The sequence below is a fragment of the Mauremys reevesii genome, linkage group 8 (assembly GCF_016161935.1).
Source record: "Mauremys reevesii isolate NIE-2019 linkage group 8, ASM1616193v1, whole genome shotgun sequence".
NCBI classification, from domain to species: Eukaryota; Metazoa; Chordata; order Testudines; family Geoemydidae; genus Mauremys; species Mauremys reevesii.
In genome coordinates this window covers 12,271,972-12,290,916 of record NC_052630.1, presented here as the reverse complement: position 1 = coordinate 12,290,916, position 18,945 = coordinate 12,271,972, and the positions used below count along the sequence as shown (strand labels likewise).

Below are 18,945 nucleotides of genomic sequence, written 5' to 3'. Positions count from 1 at the left end.
TAAATCTAGCCAGTTTTGCAAGATTTTTAATAGATGCTTTAGTTCTTTTTTTATAAATATTTGACACCAACATAATTAATCCTGCAAAAGGAAATTTCACACTGATCTAATTCACACACTATTGTTTTGCATCAGGTCTAATTTACATCCACTGTACAATTAGCAGTTAGTTATACTTCCAAACTGAAAAGTATAGTGTTATTCCAAACCATTCATTAATTTCATGTTTTGTTTTGTTTTTTTCTGGACACTAGAAATCAGTTTTGAGAAAGGTGACTGACACTAGTTCTCCTCAAAACTACAACACAGAGAATCTAAAACATTTAAATTACTGTACACAACTGCTCTTAAGAACCAAACATTTAGGGCTGGTCTACACTAGAAACTTACATCTGTATAGGTACATCCCTCAAGGGTGTGAAAAATCCACATCCCTGAGAGACATAGCTATACCAACCTAACTCATAGTGTAGACAGTACTAGGCTGATGGACGAATTCTTCCGCTGATCTAGCTACTGCTTTGTGGGGAGGTGTATAAGGTACAGTGATGAGAGAAGCCCTCCCTTTAGCATAGGTAGTGTCTACTCTGGCCTTGTCTACGCTAAAAAATTAAATAGACTTCACTACATCACTCAAGGGTGTGAAAAATATGTCCCTGAGTGACATAGTTAAGGTGACCTAACCCCCAGTGTAGATAGCTGTAGCGTCTTAAGTGTGGACATATCCAGTGAAGCGCTACAGCAGTGCAGCTGCAACGGCACAGTTGTGCTGCTGTAGTGTGTTAGGTGTAGACATTCTGTCTGCTTCACTGAGGGGGTGTGTATCAGGAAAAATCTGTACATTTTTGCAATGAAAAAAAAAACCCATGTATATGCATGCAAAACAGGTAATACCACAAATTAGTGGGCACTTGTGTGTGCAATTAGAGATTTGGGGCAAACCCCTGGGTTTCTGAGGTTGCAAAGTGGCACACCCATTATGCCCCTCCCCTCATAGAAATGGTGACCTTTAAGCTATGAACCTCTTTGTGCATTTTCTATTGTTCTCTATATGACTAATTCAACACTGAAGCTACATCTACACTTGGAGCTAGGGGGTGTGATCCCCTGCTTGTGTACACATACGCGCACTAGCTCTCATTGAGCTAGCATGCTAAAAACTGCAGTAACATGGACAGTAGCAAGCAGCAGCACGGACTAGCCACCTCGAGTACAAACCCACCCAGAACCTGTGGGTACACGCTCGGGGTGGCTAGCCCAGGCTGACTCTTGCCGCTGCCCATGCTACCCTGGTTATGCTACTATTTTTAGCACATTAGCTCAATGAGAGCTAGTGAGAGAATGTGTATGCAAACTGGGACTCGCACCCCTAGCTCATAACCTCAGAAACCTGTGTGTGCCCAAAAGCTTAGGCCTATAGCGTAGACGTTGCCTTACTGAAGTCAATGGAAGAAATCCAATCAACTTCAGTGGGCACCAGTCCAGGTCCTATAGGTATAACTGGCTAACTATCTAAAACAGGCCAGGGTGGTGTAATAAAAGGAGTGTGGATAACATAAAGTTTTAGGAATGGCTGCGTTACTGATGAGTGATGAAACTAAGAGTGAATTATACAGGCTATCCCAAAAGAATGTTGATAAAACCTTTATTCTACCCACACCATCATGTCCTCTGCATGAGTCAGAGAAAACATATTTTCCAAAATGCTTTAGAGAGTTTTTAAAATGTGACTGGAAATATTTTTGGTATTCATCCACCTATGAATTCAGATGCCTTAGATACCATGAGTTCAACATACAAGGGCAAAAGAGAGCCCAAAAAGTCTAAATGTGGCCTAAAACAGCTTTTCTGTAGATGAAAGTGTCACAGTTTTAAGCTCTAATATCTTGCAATTAGCTAGGGCTAAAAGTAAGAGTCTCAACAGGAAGATGGTAATTTCCCCTTCCAAGGGTATAATGATTTTGTTTCTACTCCTAACAAATTATAAGATATCTAATTATGACCATTTAAATGCTAACACTGTTAAGCACAGCCAATCACTTTTTTCACTCCTGCTTAGTTTAAAAAAAAACTTAGAAAATTAAATGCAACACCTATTTAAATAATTTTAGCACAATTACATTCAGTAAATATAAGGAAATGCAAAAATTAAGATTTCAACAGCAATATTAAGTCAATTGTGTTACACATATTTATTACACACACAAAAATTCATATGAACATTTTTAAGATTGCAAAGCCAAGCTCTAAAAGGTTAGGAAATGCCAGAATTAAGGCAACCTTAATTCGGACCCCTGGTGCATATGTTTTACGATACAGTCTTTAATAACATGATCGCATACTATTTTTTCCATAGGTTTCTCATCCTGGTCCTACTCTCCCCTTCTCGGATTGCTTTCCGAGTTCCAAACTCCCCTTGCCACTCCTCGTTCTCTCCATCTGCACATCCAGTCCTAATCTCCTTGCCCAGCCTCCCACTCCACCCGGTTCCAGGTTCCAGTCCCAGACCCTCCTCCCCAGCTCCAGCCTTTCCTCTCTCCCAGTCCCAGCATTCCCTTCCCCACAATTACCAGTCCCAGTTTGCTAGACCACCCAAGTCCAGTTCTCTCCCTCCTCCTCCAGTCCCAGTCTCACCAGACTCCTTGCCCCTTTTTACTTTTTTCCCACCCCGCAGTCCAGCTTCTGTCTGTTCCCACTGCATTTGACTCAGGTGGCTTCCTCCTCCATGCTGCCTGGGTGTCAGTAAGGAGACCAGTGGTCACTGAAGGCAGGGAAGAGACAGGCTCCCTGCTCTCAGTATCAGTGCCTGGCCCCACCTTAGCCCAGAGCAGATGGGAGCCATTAGAGGGAAAGCCCAGTTTTGCCGCTGAGCTTTGGGCAGGAGGGAACATGCTCAGGGACTCTGTGGCTCTGAGTCTGCAGAGTCTGGTCAGCACTAGGAGCTCTGAGTGGACCAAGTATGCTCAGTGAGGATGGAATTTTTGGAGATTTTAGCTACTAAAATCAAAGAAGCCTTAAGCACACACAAACTGCCATTTTGCAAAGGCTTATAACTTGCTCAGACTTGGATGGATTTTCACTGCAATAGCAAAAAGCATATTCCTGAGACAAATTTCAAGTCCCTGCTCTCAAAGCATGGGTGTGACAGTGCTGCTCAAAGAAAAAAGTTGCCAGGATTTTTTTGACACAGGCAAAACAACATATTTTCCCTTGCTTCAGTCTCAGAAACAACTGAACCATTTTTGCTGAAATTTTTGAGAAAAATTCAGCCAGTGGTAGACACCTGGCATGTAAAATTGCAGCCCAAGCAGTTAAAGTTTGGCAACGTCATAAGCAACTGAAAACCGGGTCTTATAATGAGACGTGTTGGGCAACCTTAATAATAGACAGCGCTACCACCCCCACGTATAATTATACAGTACTGTTTTTCTAGTTAGATGTGTAGCTTCATACATTACTATTTCTGTTCTTGACAGTATTTTCTAATTTTCTGTAATTATATCAGTGCTTTGCATAACAGGATTTCTTCCATTTAATTTGCTATTTTTACTTTTATAAAATATACCAGCTGTACAAATAAGCAAATAAAAATTACAAAGAAGTAAAATGTCCCTTGTTTCATGTTATATAAAGGCTCAGGAATATTCAATTATATGTCAGACAGGGGTTAAAATTCACTTTCTGAGATCTATACAAAATGAGCAGTGATACCTTTATGACAGACAAAGGGCTGGATCCTCCAGCTGGTATAAGTCATCATAGCACCATTAAAGTCAACACAATCATGATGACTTACAACATCTGAGGATCCAGCCCGGTGTGGTAGGGACATGATCATAATTTGTGAAATCACCCCTGTATTAAAGCCTTTTGGGAGGACATAATAGCTAAGATTTCTCAGTTTATCTTATAGAACAGTTTTCCTAAAAACCTCATGTTCAATTTTGGGGACACTGCCATATTCTTATTCCCATCTCTGGTTTACTGTTGGCAGGCAGAACAGCTGTAATTATGTCCTCAACTACCCTAGACCGACCAACTGGGCAGAGCTGGCACAAGTACTTAATGAAGCAAAACTTTCATCATGATTTGTTACCTAGAAGGATGGTGAATTCTTTTAGATCCTAGGGATAAAACAGTCAGTCACTGAATGTTCCTATAGCTTCACAAAAATACACTTGTTCTAAATTATTACCCTTGTATATTTGTGTACCATGTACAAAAATCATATAAATTATAATAATCTGAAACTAGGGCTTTTTATGTTTTATTGGCCAACAAAATACTTACTTTTCAATAAATCCATCTCTAGTAAAATAGTCATGCTGCAGCAGATCTGTAGATGAGATCCTATCAGTGGGATCCATTTGTAAACAAGCCTGTAAAATATTAGAGAGGTTATTTTAGAAGGAATTTTTAATCACATACCGCTTAATGTAAGCAATGTTGTGTATTATATCTCTTTAGAGTCTAAAGCATCTTTCAGGTATAACACTGCTCACTGCCTCTACGCTCTAATCTGTCCTTCCTGTACAGCTGAAAGCCCTGTATAACATTATTTCATTGATTTTGTTGTCATTGCACCATGTTTCAGTAATGCCTATTATGTCTAGGTCCTCTTCTGTTGCTACACAATCTAGTTTATTTATTTTCACTGTAAAGCTTTTTACGTTGGTGCAGCTATTTCTAGGAACAGATCTCTAGCTGTAGCCAAACTCTGTTCAGTGTCAGTTGGTTGGAAGATGGCTCTAAGCCATCATTATGCCCTCCTGATCCTCAGGCTAGCCCGAGGGCTATTCTAAGTTATACTGGCTGGAATGGTCCCCTATGGACTGCTCTACTGTCTAAGGATTTCCACAGCATATTCCTCCTGCCCCCTACATAGAGGGCTGGATAAGGGAGTGACATAGAGCAGGTTCTGGCAACTTGACGCCAACCAGGGATTCTCTCCCTCCAGAGGGCTCCTCCCGTTTCTCTTTAGGGCAGCTTTCCCACTTTGCACTATCAAAGAAGACTAAGTGGCCAAGCATCTGACCCCTCCATTTTTATTTTTGGTTGTGTGCCTATGTTCATTTAACTCCTTATTCTGACACCTTGTTGCTATTCTGGAATTTACCTAACTAGTCTCAACATGACCTTCCTCTACTCTACTCTATAATTTATGTCCTATCCTTTACGGGATGCAGAGTTATCTTTGTATTACTGACATCCATGTCTTCCAGATGTATTTGTCCAATCAGAGTTCTCCTCAGCATGTTAGTTTTCTCCCAGGTCCTCATTTAAATAATATACCAAAAGTGTGGTAGCTTCCTTTGCCTGCACTTTGGTTATGGTGAAGCCCATTATTTCTATATTGGTTCCTCCTTCCTCAGAGGTCCTAGGTGCCCAGTAAATGTAAATCCCTCTCCTTTACACCTTATTTTCATCTATGCACTGAGAGTCTGAAGCTTCTTCTGTCTTGCTGCCCAAGCACGGAGTGGGAAGCATTTCAGAAAAAACTACCATAAGGCCATCAATCTAGATCTTTCTCCTAGTAATCTAAATGTCCCTACCATGACCACAATCCTCACCACTTACTAGATGTTGTCTCTAGATGTCTTGGGAGATTTAACACATTTGTACCCAGTAGAGAAGTCACCAAACAGTTCACATCGTTGTCAGAGATCCTTCTGTCAATATTTCTATTACCACAGCCTTTCTATGTCTCACATCTGTAACTCCATTTTCTGGAGTGACCAACTTAGAAAATGGGTCCTAACTAATGGAGAATATCCTGTATCCCCAACTAACTAAATTATAAGGATGAGTAGTTCTGAGATGGGTCTGTTCAACAATATTCTTATATACTGCCTCTGTAAAGACACACCGAGAACTAAAAGAAATCCACTAAAAATTCACCTGTTTGCTCTCTCAAGTTTTGTAGATTAAACTTGAAAAAAAAAAAAACTTTGCTGAGCCGAAGTAATGCAATATATAAACTATACTCCCCCCCCTGAGGTTGTGTTCAATGTTGCCTTTGATCACAAATGAAATGAGCTTGGTGGTCACAACCTATTGCCTTCGGAAAATGTATCAGTATCACAAAACCACCACAAGTAGCACTATTGGCAATTTCTTCTCACAATAGATTACCTACTGAAATTGTGAGGAATGTGTACAATGCAACAGAACTAGGCAGAGAAGAATGGAATAATCCTGCAACACTATGCCCATTTTAGTCTGTGTAATCATTCATTTTGCGAGTGCTGTAATTCATCCACTTAAAGAAAACTTGGCTTATGGTCCTTTCACTGAATGAATGAGATTCTTCATTTTCTTGAAATCAGCAGTATAAAGAAAGAACTGCTGTATTCCAACAAAATGCATTCATTTTTTCCACTATTACTCTCTGTAATTGTACAGTAATAAATATAGTAATTAAACAGTACATATATGTATAGCATTGGGTAGAATTTTCAAAAATCACCTAAATGACTTAGGAGCATAAGTCCCATTGACTTTCAATGCCAGCTCTAAACAGACCAACGTGGATGGATTGGGTTGTTAAGGGTTTGCTAGAGGAACTTTAGCTTGTACATGTGTGACATTGTCTAATTAAAATATAACCATGCAAATCATTATTGCTACCACTGTTATATAATTGCAACAAATCTTATACAAAATATAACTCATGGACAGAAAGGTTTAAACAGCTTGCAGACTAACTAACCCAAAGCTGACCTTTAAAGACATGTTAGAAATGGTAATTAGGGCCATTCTATGGCTAATAGGCTAAAACTTTGAAATGCAAACCTATATTGTTAGAAGTTAGAAGTGATACTAATTGTGTGTATCTTAGATGCTACCCATGTAAACAGACAGTTCCTGTCTGTCCCTATAGCTACTAATTCAGAGATCAAAAAGGAATATTAACATTTAGATCAGGGGTCTCAGAGTCCCAGCCCACAGGCCATCTGCAGCCCGAGAACCTCCCCACTGCAGCCCCTGGAGGAGAGAGGCATACAGGCCACATGTCTGCTGCAGGCACCCCCCCACCATAGCTCCCATTGGCTGGGGAAGAGGGACAGAGCTACTATCACTAGTCACCGGGCAGAGTCAGTCAGGGAGGCAGCATCATTAGTTGCCAGGCAGAATCTGCCATAGAGGCAGCGTTACTTTTTTCCACAATGAATATAAACAAGTCAAAATACTGAACACAACTACCTGATGCACACCTTGCTGCAATCCTGAAGGTTTCAACTGTTCAGTCACTGAGGCCAAACATCAACAAATTGATAGAACTGAAGCGTTGCCAGGTGTCTGGCAAGCACTAAAAACTCTCTGGCAGGCGAAGAATTGTCTAAAGTCATATGACAGTTTTATTATTTCTAAGAAATTTGAAATAAAAAATGCAATATAAATGTTTTCTTTTCTGAACACCATCTTCAGTGACATTATTGGCCCACTGATAGGTTTTGAGGACTGGCACTGGCCCTAAGGTAAATTGAGTTTGAGACCCCTGATTTAGATGAATCTTGGGTGAAGTAATGTCATTGTCTATATGTCTCTTTGAAGTTTATGATAGACTACCTAATGAATAAATTGTCCTTAGTTAATGTGTGTAATGAATTACTGGTGATGTTTAGAAAGCAGAAGGTTACAGCAAAAGCCTATTGTTTATCCGGGACTGTATGGTCAAGTCGAGGCTAGAAAACTGTATAAAAGACCGTTCGGTCCTCATCCTGTTTATCTCAGATCTGCTTGAGGTTTCATGCAGGGGATGCCTAAGCCATAAGGACTGAGATCCAATCTCAGTTCTGACTGGATCACCTTGAAATATAAACATGAGACTACAACCTATGAACTATTTCTGAAAGAACTCTTTGCAACTACAAAGTTCATCATCTCTGCTATGTATCTGAACCTCAAGAACTGAACTCATGTCTGTATGTATACTGATCTTTTAACCATACTCTCTCTCTTTTCCTTTTTACTAAATTTTAGTTTAGTTAATAAGAACTGGCTATAAGCATGTATTTGGGTAAGATCCGGAATATTCAGTAATCTGGGAGGTAATGTGGCTGATCCTTTGGGATTGGTAGAACCTTTTCTTTTATATGATAAAATAAGATTTTCAGAAATCTTCATCATATTTGACTTGGGTACCTGGATGGAGGCCTGAGGCAGGGTTACTTCAAGGGAACTGTGTTGCTTGGACTTCTGAGTAAGCAGTAAGGTATAACAGAAGCTGTTTAGTGTTGGCTTGGTAAATCTAAGTATTGAATTATCCACCAGCTTTGGGCTTTGTCTGACCCATTCTTTCCAGTTCACCCTAATCAGGTAACCTCAGCTGGCCCCCACTGGGACCCTGGTCACAACATGATATTATACATTAGGCACAGCTACAAATAATCATCATCAGCAAGCATGATACTCAGACCTCTTCTAACATACATGAACAATATCTGCCAGTAATGCACAGAGCTTGGGATACTTTTTCCTTGCATTTTTAGGGTGCTGGACTTCCGGAAGAACCACCCCTGAAAAAACTGGACTCCTTATAAAAATACTCTGAAGATGAGGTGTCAAATTCCCTGAAAGAAAATATAGTTTTCAAAATTTACTGTGTGCAGCCAATAAATCAAATACATATAATTAAGTATATACACGGTACTCTTATTCTATTATTCATGAAGATGGCTAAGATTAATTAAAAATCTCTCAGCAAAAATGCCTTTAGGCTTCAAAATAAAGCTGAAAAATATTCAGCAACGTTAGATTGCTATATTTCCCTCTATACTTCCCCTTCCAAAGAGGAAAGCTACATAAAAATCAGATCCCTCCAGTAAAGACTTGTTCTGCACTATAGATTATATTTGCAGTTTGATGCACGAAGTAGTTATACATGTATAACCCTGCAGATGGTGAGGCTTTACCCCCATCTTTGCAGTTCATGTAATCAGAACAAACTACTACAGCAGCATGAATAAGGATATTGACTATGAAATTATCTTCACTCATCTTTACAATTAGAATTCTCCTTCCTACAGTTTCATATTGTTAAATAAACAGGACTTATGTTGCTGCAAGTCTAAAGCTCAGTGCAAAAGAAAAAAAATACAGTACTCAAAGAGCGACAAAGAGTCCTGTGGGACCTTATAGGCTAACAGAAGTATTGGAGTATAAGCTTTCGTGGGTGAATACCCACTTCGTCAGACGTTGTGGGTATTCACCCACGAAAGCTTATGCTCCAATACTTCTGTTAGTCTATAAGGTGCCACAGGACTCTTTGTACATTTTACAGATCCAGACTAGCACAGCTACCCTCTGATACTGTACTCAAAGAGTAGTTATGAATGGTTTGCTTTCCAACTGGGTGGGTGTATCTACTGGGGTCCTGCAGGGACCAGTACTATTCAGTATTTTCATTAATGATTTGGATAATGTAGTGGAGAGTATGCTTATAAAATTTGTAGATGACACCAAGTTCGGAGGGGTGGCAAGCACTTTGGAGGACAGGGTTAGAATTCAAAACAACCTTGAAAAATTAGAGAATTGGTCTGAATTCAACAAGATGAAATTCAATAAAGATAAGTGCAAAGTATTTCACTTAAGAAGGAAAAATCAAATACACAACTACAAAATGGGGATTGGGGAATAACTGGCTAGGTGGTAGTACTGCCGAAAAGAATCTGGGAGTTACAGTGGATCACAATTTCAATATGAATCACCAATGTGATGCAGTTGCTAAAAAGACTAATATCATTCTGTGGTGTATTAACAGAAGTGTTGTATGTAAGACACCTGGGAGGTAACTGTCCTGCTCTACTTGGCACTGCTGAGGCCTCAACTGGTACAGTGTCATTTCTTGGTGCCACACTTTAAGAAAGATCTGGACAAATTGGAGAGAGTCCAGAGGAGAGCAAAAAAAATTATAAAAGGTCTAGAGAACCTGACTTGTGAGGATGGGTTTTTAAAAAGTGGGCATGTTTAATCTTGAGAAAAGAATACAGAGGAGGGAACTGAAAACAGTCTTCAAATATGTTAAAGGCTCTTATAAAGAAGCCAGGGATCAATTGTAATCCATGTCCACTGAAGCCAAGTAATGTGCTTAATCTGCAGCAAGGGAGATTTGGGTTAGATATTAGGGAAAACTTTCTAATTATAAGGGTAGTTAAGCTCCGGAATAGGATTCCAAGGGAGGTTGTGGAAATCCCATCACTGGAGGTTTTTAAGAACAGGCTGTAAAAACACCTGTCAGGGATGGTCTAGGAGGTTTACTTGTTCCTGTCTCAGTGCAGGGGGCTGGAGTTGATGACTTCTCAAGGTCCCTTCCACTCTACATTTCTATGATTCTATAGCACAGCAATCCAATTGATAAAACATGGCAATGTATTTCTTAAATATTGTCTGCATTACACATCAGCAATACTCACCTACTTTTGTCACAATTTTATGGAGTAGGTCTAGGTCAGAGCTGCTGGGTAGATAAGGATTTCCAGTGGCCATCTCAATGATCATACAACCTAAAGCCCAGATGTCCACAGGTCTAAGATCAGGAAATGAACAAAGTGCTCAACAATAATGCTGATGCTAAGATAAAACATATTTAAAGAGAGCTGATATTTTAAAAGATTTTTTTTAAAAATTAAAATATCTAAAATAACAAAATATTTGACAATATAAAAGGATAAAGCATAATTAATCACACTTTAAAATATCTTCACAATTAATTACAAAATAATATTGCGGCATTTAGCTGTGAAATTCTTTTAGATTGTGGAATTATATATTAAGATTTATAATTAATATAGCTACAAAACAACTATCTACTAAGACAGTCATTAAATGTGTGTAGTAGCATTAGCATATATTATGAGTGAATTTGGCACATTATTCTCCAAAAGTCATACTTAACAGCAGAACTTTAATTAGCATGTTCATATGAAATTGCCAAATATTTTTGTTTCATGACATTTCTCTTAATCCTCTTTTTGAGACTCAGACAATAGCCCTAATCTGATTAAAGATTATGATGTTTTTGGTGTTGTAACACTTTAAGGATTACCATCTGTATAGGAACTATATAACAAATATTGAGAATCTCCATGGTCTATAAAATTAGAGTATTCTATTTAATGGTAGACTGTGTACCACTCAAGTCAGTAAAAGCATTGCCATTGACTTCAATTGGCTCAAGATCAAGCCTTAAATGCATGTATGTGACCCCATATATGTGAACATTTTGTTGGGTATTGGGAATGAATTTTGTTATTATTTTACTTTCCTCTAGCAAAATAAGAGCCGCTCTTTAAAATATGTGACAGAGCGCATCAAATGTTCCCCTACTATGTCCAGGCACTAGAGATTTGATTTGTCAAAGTGATTTTAAATCCTTTAGTTGGTTTAACATGATTTTTAAAGAAAATTGTTTCACCTACAAGCAAATTAATTTCTGGCTTTTTGTCAACAGTACTATATTGCTCTAAAAAGTGTAAGTTCTAACAATGCTGCTCCATGCCAGTTTAATAATAAGGATGTAAACAAAAATACATACTTCCCATATGTGGTGTCTTTTAATACCAGTTCTGGAGCCCTGTACCATCGTGTGGCTACATAATCTGTATAAACATCACCAGGGGCAGCTAATGTCCGAGCAAAACCAAAATCACATAGTTTAGTAATTCCCGTCTGTGATACTAAGATATTCTCAGGTTTGATATCACGATGTATGACCTGGACAAAAGAAAGAAAGTCGAATCTATCTTAATAATAAAAGGAATTCTGCAAAAAAGATTACTCTCAAAGAGCATGGACTGAAACAAACACATAAATTTTGCCACTTTAGGATCACAATAAGCAGTACAGTGTCCAAAATTCTCAAAATTGTCTGCAGAGGGTGAAGACCATAGGCTGCTACTGCTACACATGGCAACAGCCTAATGTGTATGGAGTGAGGAGAAAAAGAGAAGTAACAGTGCACTCCACAAAATGAAGAAACAGAAAAAATAGGCACCCTGGAGACAAGGGAATAAACTGCAAAAAGACAGAGAGAGCTGGGGGGCGAAGAGCTATGTGCTGTAAGCAAACTGCCCTGAAAATCTGAAACTGAGGGATACAATAGTGCAGTAGGTTAATAAGAAAGCTATAATAATCAGAAATGGACAAGAACCATAACCCATGCTCCAAACATCTCAGAACCAAAGTTTAGATCTGGACCCAAACAGTGTGGACACAGCCCACCCCTGAGAATAACAGTACCTAACCTTTTAATGGATAACCCTTTAACATATTTCATCTTTTACTGCACACGTGTTTCAGTTCTAAAAATCAAAATTCAGTTGGAGGCATTTAGGCTATTATTATGAAACTATCACATTTTAATATGGAATTAACATTTTCAAACTCTGGGAGACGAAACACTATGTAAAATCAGAAAATGGAAAAAAAACACCACTTTGTTTTAGCCTTAGCTTCTACAAAGTACTTACATTGTTGCTGTGGAGATACTCAATTGCTCTAAGGATCTGAAAGAGGTATCTTCTAAGTCTTTTATTATCCAGTCCGTGACAGTAATGTTGTAGCTCATCTAAAACTGTATGATCAATAAATTCAAACACCAAATGAATTTTTTTTTTCTGTCTAAATACTTCGATCAGGTTGACCAGGTTTTCATGACGAAATTGCTGTTGGCGAGAGGAAATAAAACATTCTACTGTAGCTTTTCAGTATTTATTTCTATTAGGATAGTTTTTCTCCTTGATCAAGACATACTTGCAAGAGCAGACATGAAAGATTCACATCATTTTGTAAATATTCAGAAATTCTTATTCTCTCTACTCCAGCCTTCCCCCAATATTTAAACCACTGCTATTCAGCTATTTTGCCAAAATGAAGCTGAATCTGACCCCGCACTTGGTAAGGCAACTCCCATCTTTTCATGTGCTGTAATATTTATACTGCTTACTGTATTTTTCACTCCATGCATCTGATGAAGTGGGTTTTAACTCATGAAAGCTTATGCCCAAATAAATTTTTTAGTCTCTAAGGTCCCACAAGGACTCCTCGTTGTTTTTGCTAATATACTCTAGTGAGTTGCTATAACTTTGTTGATACCGCTGGACCTAATTAAAAATAAAAAAAATCCATGCTGTACAGACTTTCAAGTCCCCAGAAAATCAGCTTCTTCTGTGGTACAAAAACTAGAACTTTCCCCCCCTTTGTCAGAGCTCACTAACGGGGAACCCAAAACTGCTGTCAGTTACAGGGGGGTAAGCCAGGAATAACATAACTGAAATGGTTGACTGAGAGAAGGTGAGAAAAACTCCTGTACATGCACTTTATTTGCATTGATCAATTAAAGATGCAAAGCCTCATGTCAAACTGGTATTGTTAAAAATGTGCGGCATTTCACATTAAGCTCCATATTTTCTTTTGATTTATATTCTAGTTTTAGTATTTTTAAAGTTTTATTAAGGTGTTTATTAATGGACTACAAAGATGATGTGTCTCAGCTTTTTAATTATAACCATTTTGAATAATTTTGGGTTACATTCTCAGTTACAGAGGCATCCATTCAGATTACTACTACTAAGGCACATGGAAATTCATCTAGATTTAGAGCTAGAGCCTTTATTCCCCTTGACTTCTATACTAGTTGGAGGATCAGGCCCTTAGCATAGAATCTGTTTTTTTGTACTTTGGCCAAGTCTTAATTAAAAGTTGATAAGGATCAAATTAAAAAATAAATGTCCTGGGAGGGCAATGAGTGGGGTTGGTGCTGAGAGTCAGACTTTATGACCCAGTCATTCAACTATAAAACATGAATTTAAATCTTAGGCTTTGAATTTGCAAACACTAGGTTGGCTGAGAGAGAAGAGGGCAAGCCAGGTCAAACAGGAATCTGCCCCGAACCATCTCTAACGTGTTTAACAAGAAAACATAATACATTATGTCTGCATTAACTTTCTTGCAGGATCCTCCACATGCACTGCTTTGACCTCATATGAATCCACTGCATTCGAGGGTAGATATGGGAGTAGGAAACCCTTTCACTGCCACAAAATGATGCTGGGGAATCTCTGGGAAGGAATAGCCAGAGATTCCTCCTCTGTTCCTAGGTGGCACAGAACTGGGATGACGACTACATCACACCCCTGTGGCGATGGTGTAGACTGTAGGAAATGTACTGGAGAAAGGGCCTAGGGAAAGTGGTGTCTTGGTACTGCTGTATTCTGGTGATGTGCAGCTCCCAAAGTGGCCTCCCCAGGGCTGCTGGATCCAGGCACCACTCAAAGCTGCAAACCTGGAGTTTAGATTGGAAAGTCACAAAAACTGGCTTTGCAGCCACTTTTGCTCTTCCTACCCAGTTTCCTGATGCAGCTGAGGATCTAATCCCAAACAGAATGCACATGAGTTATCTGAAGTCAAATGGTAAATCGGTGACAGACTCAAGCATGGGACTCTGTGACTCCCAACCCAATATTAAAAATGGGGAATGTTTTAATTTTATAAGTCAAATATATATGTAGATTGGTAGAAAGAGGTTAATGTGTTTTATATTTCTCTTACAGTTGAGAACCTTCAGCAAAGCTGCCATGTATCGCAATAGACTGACACACAATTTTGGGGGACAAGGGGTAAAGAAATTACAAATTTATCCCTGTCACCTGCATCAAAAGCTGACATCAGCAGACTTTTGTGACAGTTCAGAAGTCCATAGGACTACACAGCAGATTAATGGTCTGCAAAATTGTGGCAAATTAAAAGCCCATCAAAATTCACATCCGTGCTCTCTACTGTTTTAAATATTAGAGAGACAAGGTTAATATATTCATAAATATGGAGTGTTTAACTTATCAAGTTTCTTTTAAAATCATAGCCACAAGTTTTATCTTCACTTTACTTTTTATCTTCACTTTATTTTTTAAAAGGCTTGGCAATAAAACAAGTCAAACAACACACTTTTCTTGGTATATTTTATGTGTAATAGCCCAGGTATATGCCAATAATGATGCAAATTTTATTTCTAAGCACTTTCCCTTTTGATTTACAAAATGATTAAAGCAAAAGAAGCAAACCTTTAGAAACTTTATTTCTCTCATAGCAATTTTGTTGACAGATTTTTCTGGTTTCTCATAGAATATCTTAATGGCTACTATCTGTCCTGTTTCCTTGTGTTTGCACTTCACTACTGTTCCATAACTCCCCTCTCCCACTTTGCCAAGCGTCTCGTACATCTCCATCTTCCACTCTGATTTTTATTTCTTCATAGAAAGAGAAAATGTTAAAAATTATTTTGTGCATACACTGGTTTTTAGTTTTCTTAAACTATAATTTGCAGACAACATTAGCAAGGTGGATTACTCCTATAGACAGCAATAACTCCATTGTACATTTTAAATATTTGGTTCTATGTGTGAAATTTATCCCAGTAACAACAATAACAGTCTGACTGGACGGCAGGATCAGGCCCTTTCTCAAATGTGCATTCCCAGTTCAATCAAGTGGTCAACTGCAGGACTGATGTAATAGTCAATATCTAGAAACTTCTTAAATAACAGTACATTTAAAACAATTCTTGTATTTAACTCTCATTAAAAGGAAAGGAACAAACAATGAAATCATGAACAATATAAGATGCAAAGTTAGTGTGATAATATTCATATAATTATACAAGTCTAAAAAATGTTAAGCCAAAAAATGAACAAGAAGACTTTTGAACAACCTAAATAAAGTCAAATTTAACAAATTTCAGAAAGTTCACTCCAACAGTGAAATAAACATCATAGTCCAAAGAGTGTTGATCAAAATCAGTCCACTGGAAACTCCTTTGGTCAGAGAGCAGGGCCTCCTTTATAATCTCTGTTTGGAATTCCTGAATATCTCCACAAGTTTTTAATTTAGCCATATTTCATGATAAATTTATTCACCGGTTTTATTATTAAAAAGTTCATCCTCTTTTCATACAGTATAGGTGCATAAGATAGTTGTTCAAAAAGTTAATCCTATTACAATAAATAAATAACCAAGACAAGAATAACTTGACCTCTACAGAGTTTGTACCACTGATTACATGAATACACAAAATTGGCTCTTACCTACAAATGAGGAAGGGGCATAAGAATGAGAAAATCACAGCTCCTTCACTGACTAGTCAGTGAGATCAAAATCACTACATTTATTGGGGCGTGGTGAAAGCAAGCCAGAATAACACTGTGATTCACTCTCTCAAACTCTGTGATCTGGAAATGTTTCAAAAAATAACCTTGATCATTTTATGGATGGCAGGTGCTTCTTGAGAATCCAGACAGACCGTAGCTACCCTTTGCCCAGAATCTTTCACATGGATCTCTCACCTGAAACTGAACTGCCCACACCCACAATGCCTGAAAAAGAGAACCAAATCCTCCCTGAAACCCTGATCTAACTGTCTAGGAATTTATATTGAGTTTCTTGGTGCAGTATCTGCACTTCCCCCACAGGGGGGCACATGATTCCTCAGGAAGGGTCCAAACCCTCCCTTCTTCCCAATTACTAGGGCTATACATGGGGAGAGAATAGTTACATTCCGCACCTTGCCAGGTTTATTACACACTTGAGGAGGGCCCTGACTCTATGACAGCTGCCCCCAGAATCCCAGAGAGACACTGGAAAAACTCATCACTTGAACCCTTGCTCCTAATGCTCGAAAGCAACAATCCCCCAGGCTCACGCCAGCTACCACGGCAACATCCCCTGCTGCCCGGCCCAGCCACCAGCCCCTACCCAGCACAGTCTTCCCCCAGCCTTAGCTACCCATCCAGTTCAACCCTCCTTCCCCCCAGCCTAGCTACCAGCCCCTTCCCCCAGCCGTCATCACTGCCTCCCTGCCGCACCCCCTTCCCCTATCAGCCCCTCGGCTCTCCCCCTGGGCTGAGCAGCTCCAAGCCCCAGCCTCCCTGAGCTAACCTGACCTGCTCGAGCCCGCTTTCCATGCTGGGCCCTTCTATCCCCGCTCGGCACGGCTCTCCCCGACGGGCCCTGTTACCATAGCAACCACCAGCCACAGCAACCGCGCTCGCAGGATCCGCCCACGGGCCGCCGTGTTTCCGTGACCTCACCGCGTTCCACCCGGAAGTGACGCCAAAAGCGCGGGGTCCAGGGCTGCAGAGGGGGAGAAGGTGGGGCTGCTAACGGGGGTGGGGTCTGGAGCAGAGGTGGGGGTGGGATTCAGTGGGGAGAGAGAGGTGAGTGGCTGCCGGTGATTGGCGGAATGATGGGGGGGAGCGACAGCGACGCCGCTGCCTGTCACGTCACTGACAAGCAATACAGAGCGTGGGCGGGAGCACAGTCATGCGTGTCAGAAACCCTGCCCACGCACGGGACAGACACGGACGCCCTGCTCGCCTTGGCAAAAGGACGCGTGTGACGTCAACGTTATATTTGTTCACACATCAGTCAGGCTCACAGCCTGGGGCAGTCATGTGCGAGGACAGACAATTCCAGGCACTGTTCCCGCTAATCTATGGGACAACAAACAAACAGCAGCTCTGGACACCTTATGAACTCTTATAGTGTCTATACATATGTGAAGTAACCTGTCCTACTGAGCAAGCTCTCTTACTATATTTATGGTTACATACAGAAAACAAGATAACAAAAATGCACTTTTAAAATCCAAAGGTTAGAGTTAAGGTTGTGATAAAATACCTACTTCTTTGGGCTTGGTAAGAATAACGGAGCTATGGTTATGTTAATATATTGAGAGGCAGCGTGTTATATTTCTTTTCTCAGCCTTTACCTGCTCCATTTAGGGCTCAATCATTGCTTTGTTTTGCTGCCTCAGAAGCAGTCTGCAAAACGGTGACTCAGTCACAATCTGGCTCCCAGTCTCCCTCTGGTACTGGGAGGGGATGGGGAAGAGGTATCCAGCACAAGCCTTATAGCTGGTACAACATACATTCCTTGGTGATCCATACATCCACATCCTCATTGTTTTTGCTGATACAGACTAACATGGCTACAATTCTGAAACCCACTACTAGTAGTGGCTTTGCAGAAGCTGCAAAGAGTCTTGTGGCACCTTATAGACTAACAGACGTTTGGGAGCATGAGCTTTCGTGGGTGAATACCCACTTAGTCGGATGACGAAGCTGCTAATCATGAACCTTATATCCAGTTATTCCCCTTCAGAAGAGTACAGAATGGGTCACATTCTGGTCCCTTACATTGTAAACTTTTGGAGCAGGGACAATCCCTCACTATGTGTTTATTGAAAACCTAACAGAATGGGGTCTCAAACTCAGCTGGGGCCTCTAGGTGCTACTGTAAAAGAAAAAAAAATAAGTTTATGACAGATGCCTTTGATTATTCATTTAGTTGATTTTAGTGCTTGGGGTGGTAGATTATATTATAGGTTATCACACGGAGGCTCTGATCCTGCTATAAGCTCCACAGGGACATTGCAGGAACAGGGCCCAAGTAGCCTGAATTTTTTAATTAAGTTTTTGAGGGTTTGAAATACCATAACAAATATAAAAGTAAACAAACAGTTCAATTTCATTGCCGTTTCCTAACATTCTTAAGGCTAATTAAAGGGCAGAAATCCTTTATTTCTGCATATAAGAGGATTTTCTGTTTGAGGATGTTATAAAAATGTCTTGTTTATAATCTAAGAACTATTCAAGATTTTAACAAAAATAATGTCATTGTCTGAAAATATGCCACTTTTGATTAAATTTCTGCACCATAGCAAGAGAATTATAAGAGAAACCCAAAATTCACATGCAAATTAACTGCATACTTTGTCTACTGCAGTTGTGATTTAACTTAAAATACAACCCGGAATGAATTTGATTTAAAAAAACCCTCCAAATAATCCACTTAAATAATAGTATTACATATAACCGCCTGAAAGAGAAAATGCACAAATCTTTGTTTTTATTTTTCTAAGAAAATAAATTAATGAAAATGAATCTTTAATCT

The 18,945-nt window shown here is 39.5% G+C and overlaps 1 protein-coding gene across 2 annotated transcripts in view; it reads right to left on the bottom strand.

Moving 5' to 3' along the window:
* The window catches only part of LOC120369649 (serine/threonine-protein phosphatase 2A catalytic subunit alpha isoform), a 75,063-nt gene extending 57,784 nt beyond the window's left edge, over nucleotides 1-17,279 (bottom strand). Inside the window, exons 1-8 of one of the 2 annotated variants that reach the window (XM_039483159.1) lie at nucleotides 16,935-17,279; nucleotides 16,080-16,223; nucleotides 15,060-15,245; nucleotides 12,471-12,665; nucleotides 11,537-11,715; nucleotides 10,416-10,528; nucleotides 8,434-8,573; nucleotides 4,291-4,379 (exon numbers count right to left, since the gene is read on the bottom strand). In XM_039483159.1, coding sequence (XP_039339093.1) covers nucleotides 4,291-4,379; nucleotides 8,434-8,573; nucleotides 10,416-10,528; nucleotides 11,537-11,715; nucleotides 12,471-12,665; nucleotides 15,060-15,224 — 881 coding nt within the window. In that variant the 5' untranslated portion in view covers nucleotides 15,225-15,245; nucleotides 16,080-16,223; nucleotides 16,935-17,279. The remainder of the gene's footprint in view (nucleotides 1-4,290; nucleotides 4,380-8,433; nucleotides 8,574-10,415; nucleotides 10,529-11,536; nucleotides 11,716-12,470; nucleotides 12,666-15,059; nucleotides 15,246-16,079; nucleotides 16,224-16,934) is intronic. The other variant, XM_039483161.1, reaches the window with a different exon arrangement.
* Nucleotides 17,280-18,945: the final 1,666 nt, after the last annotated feature.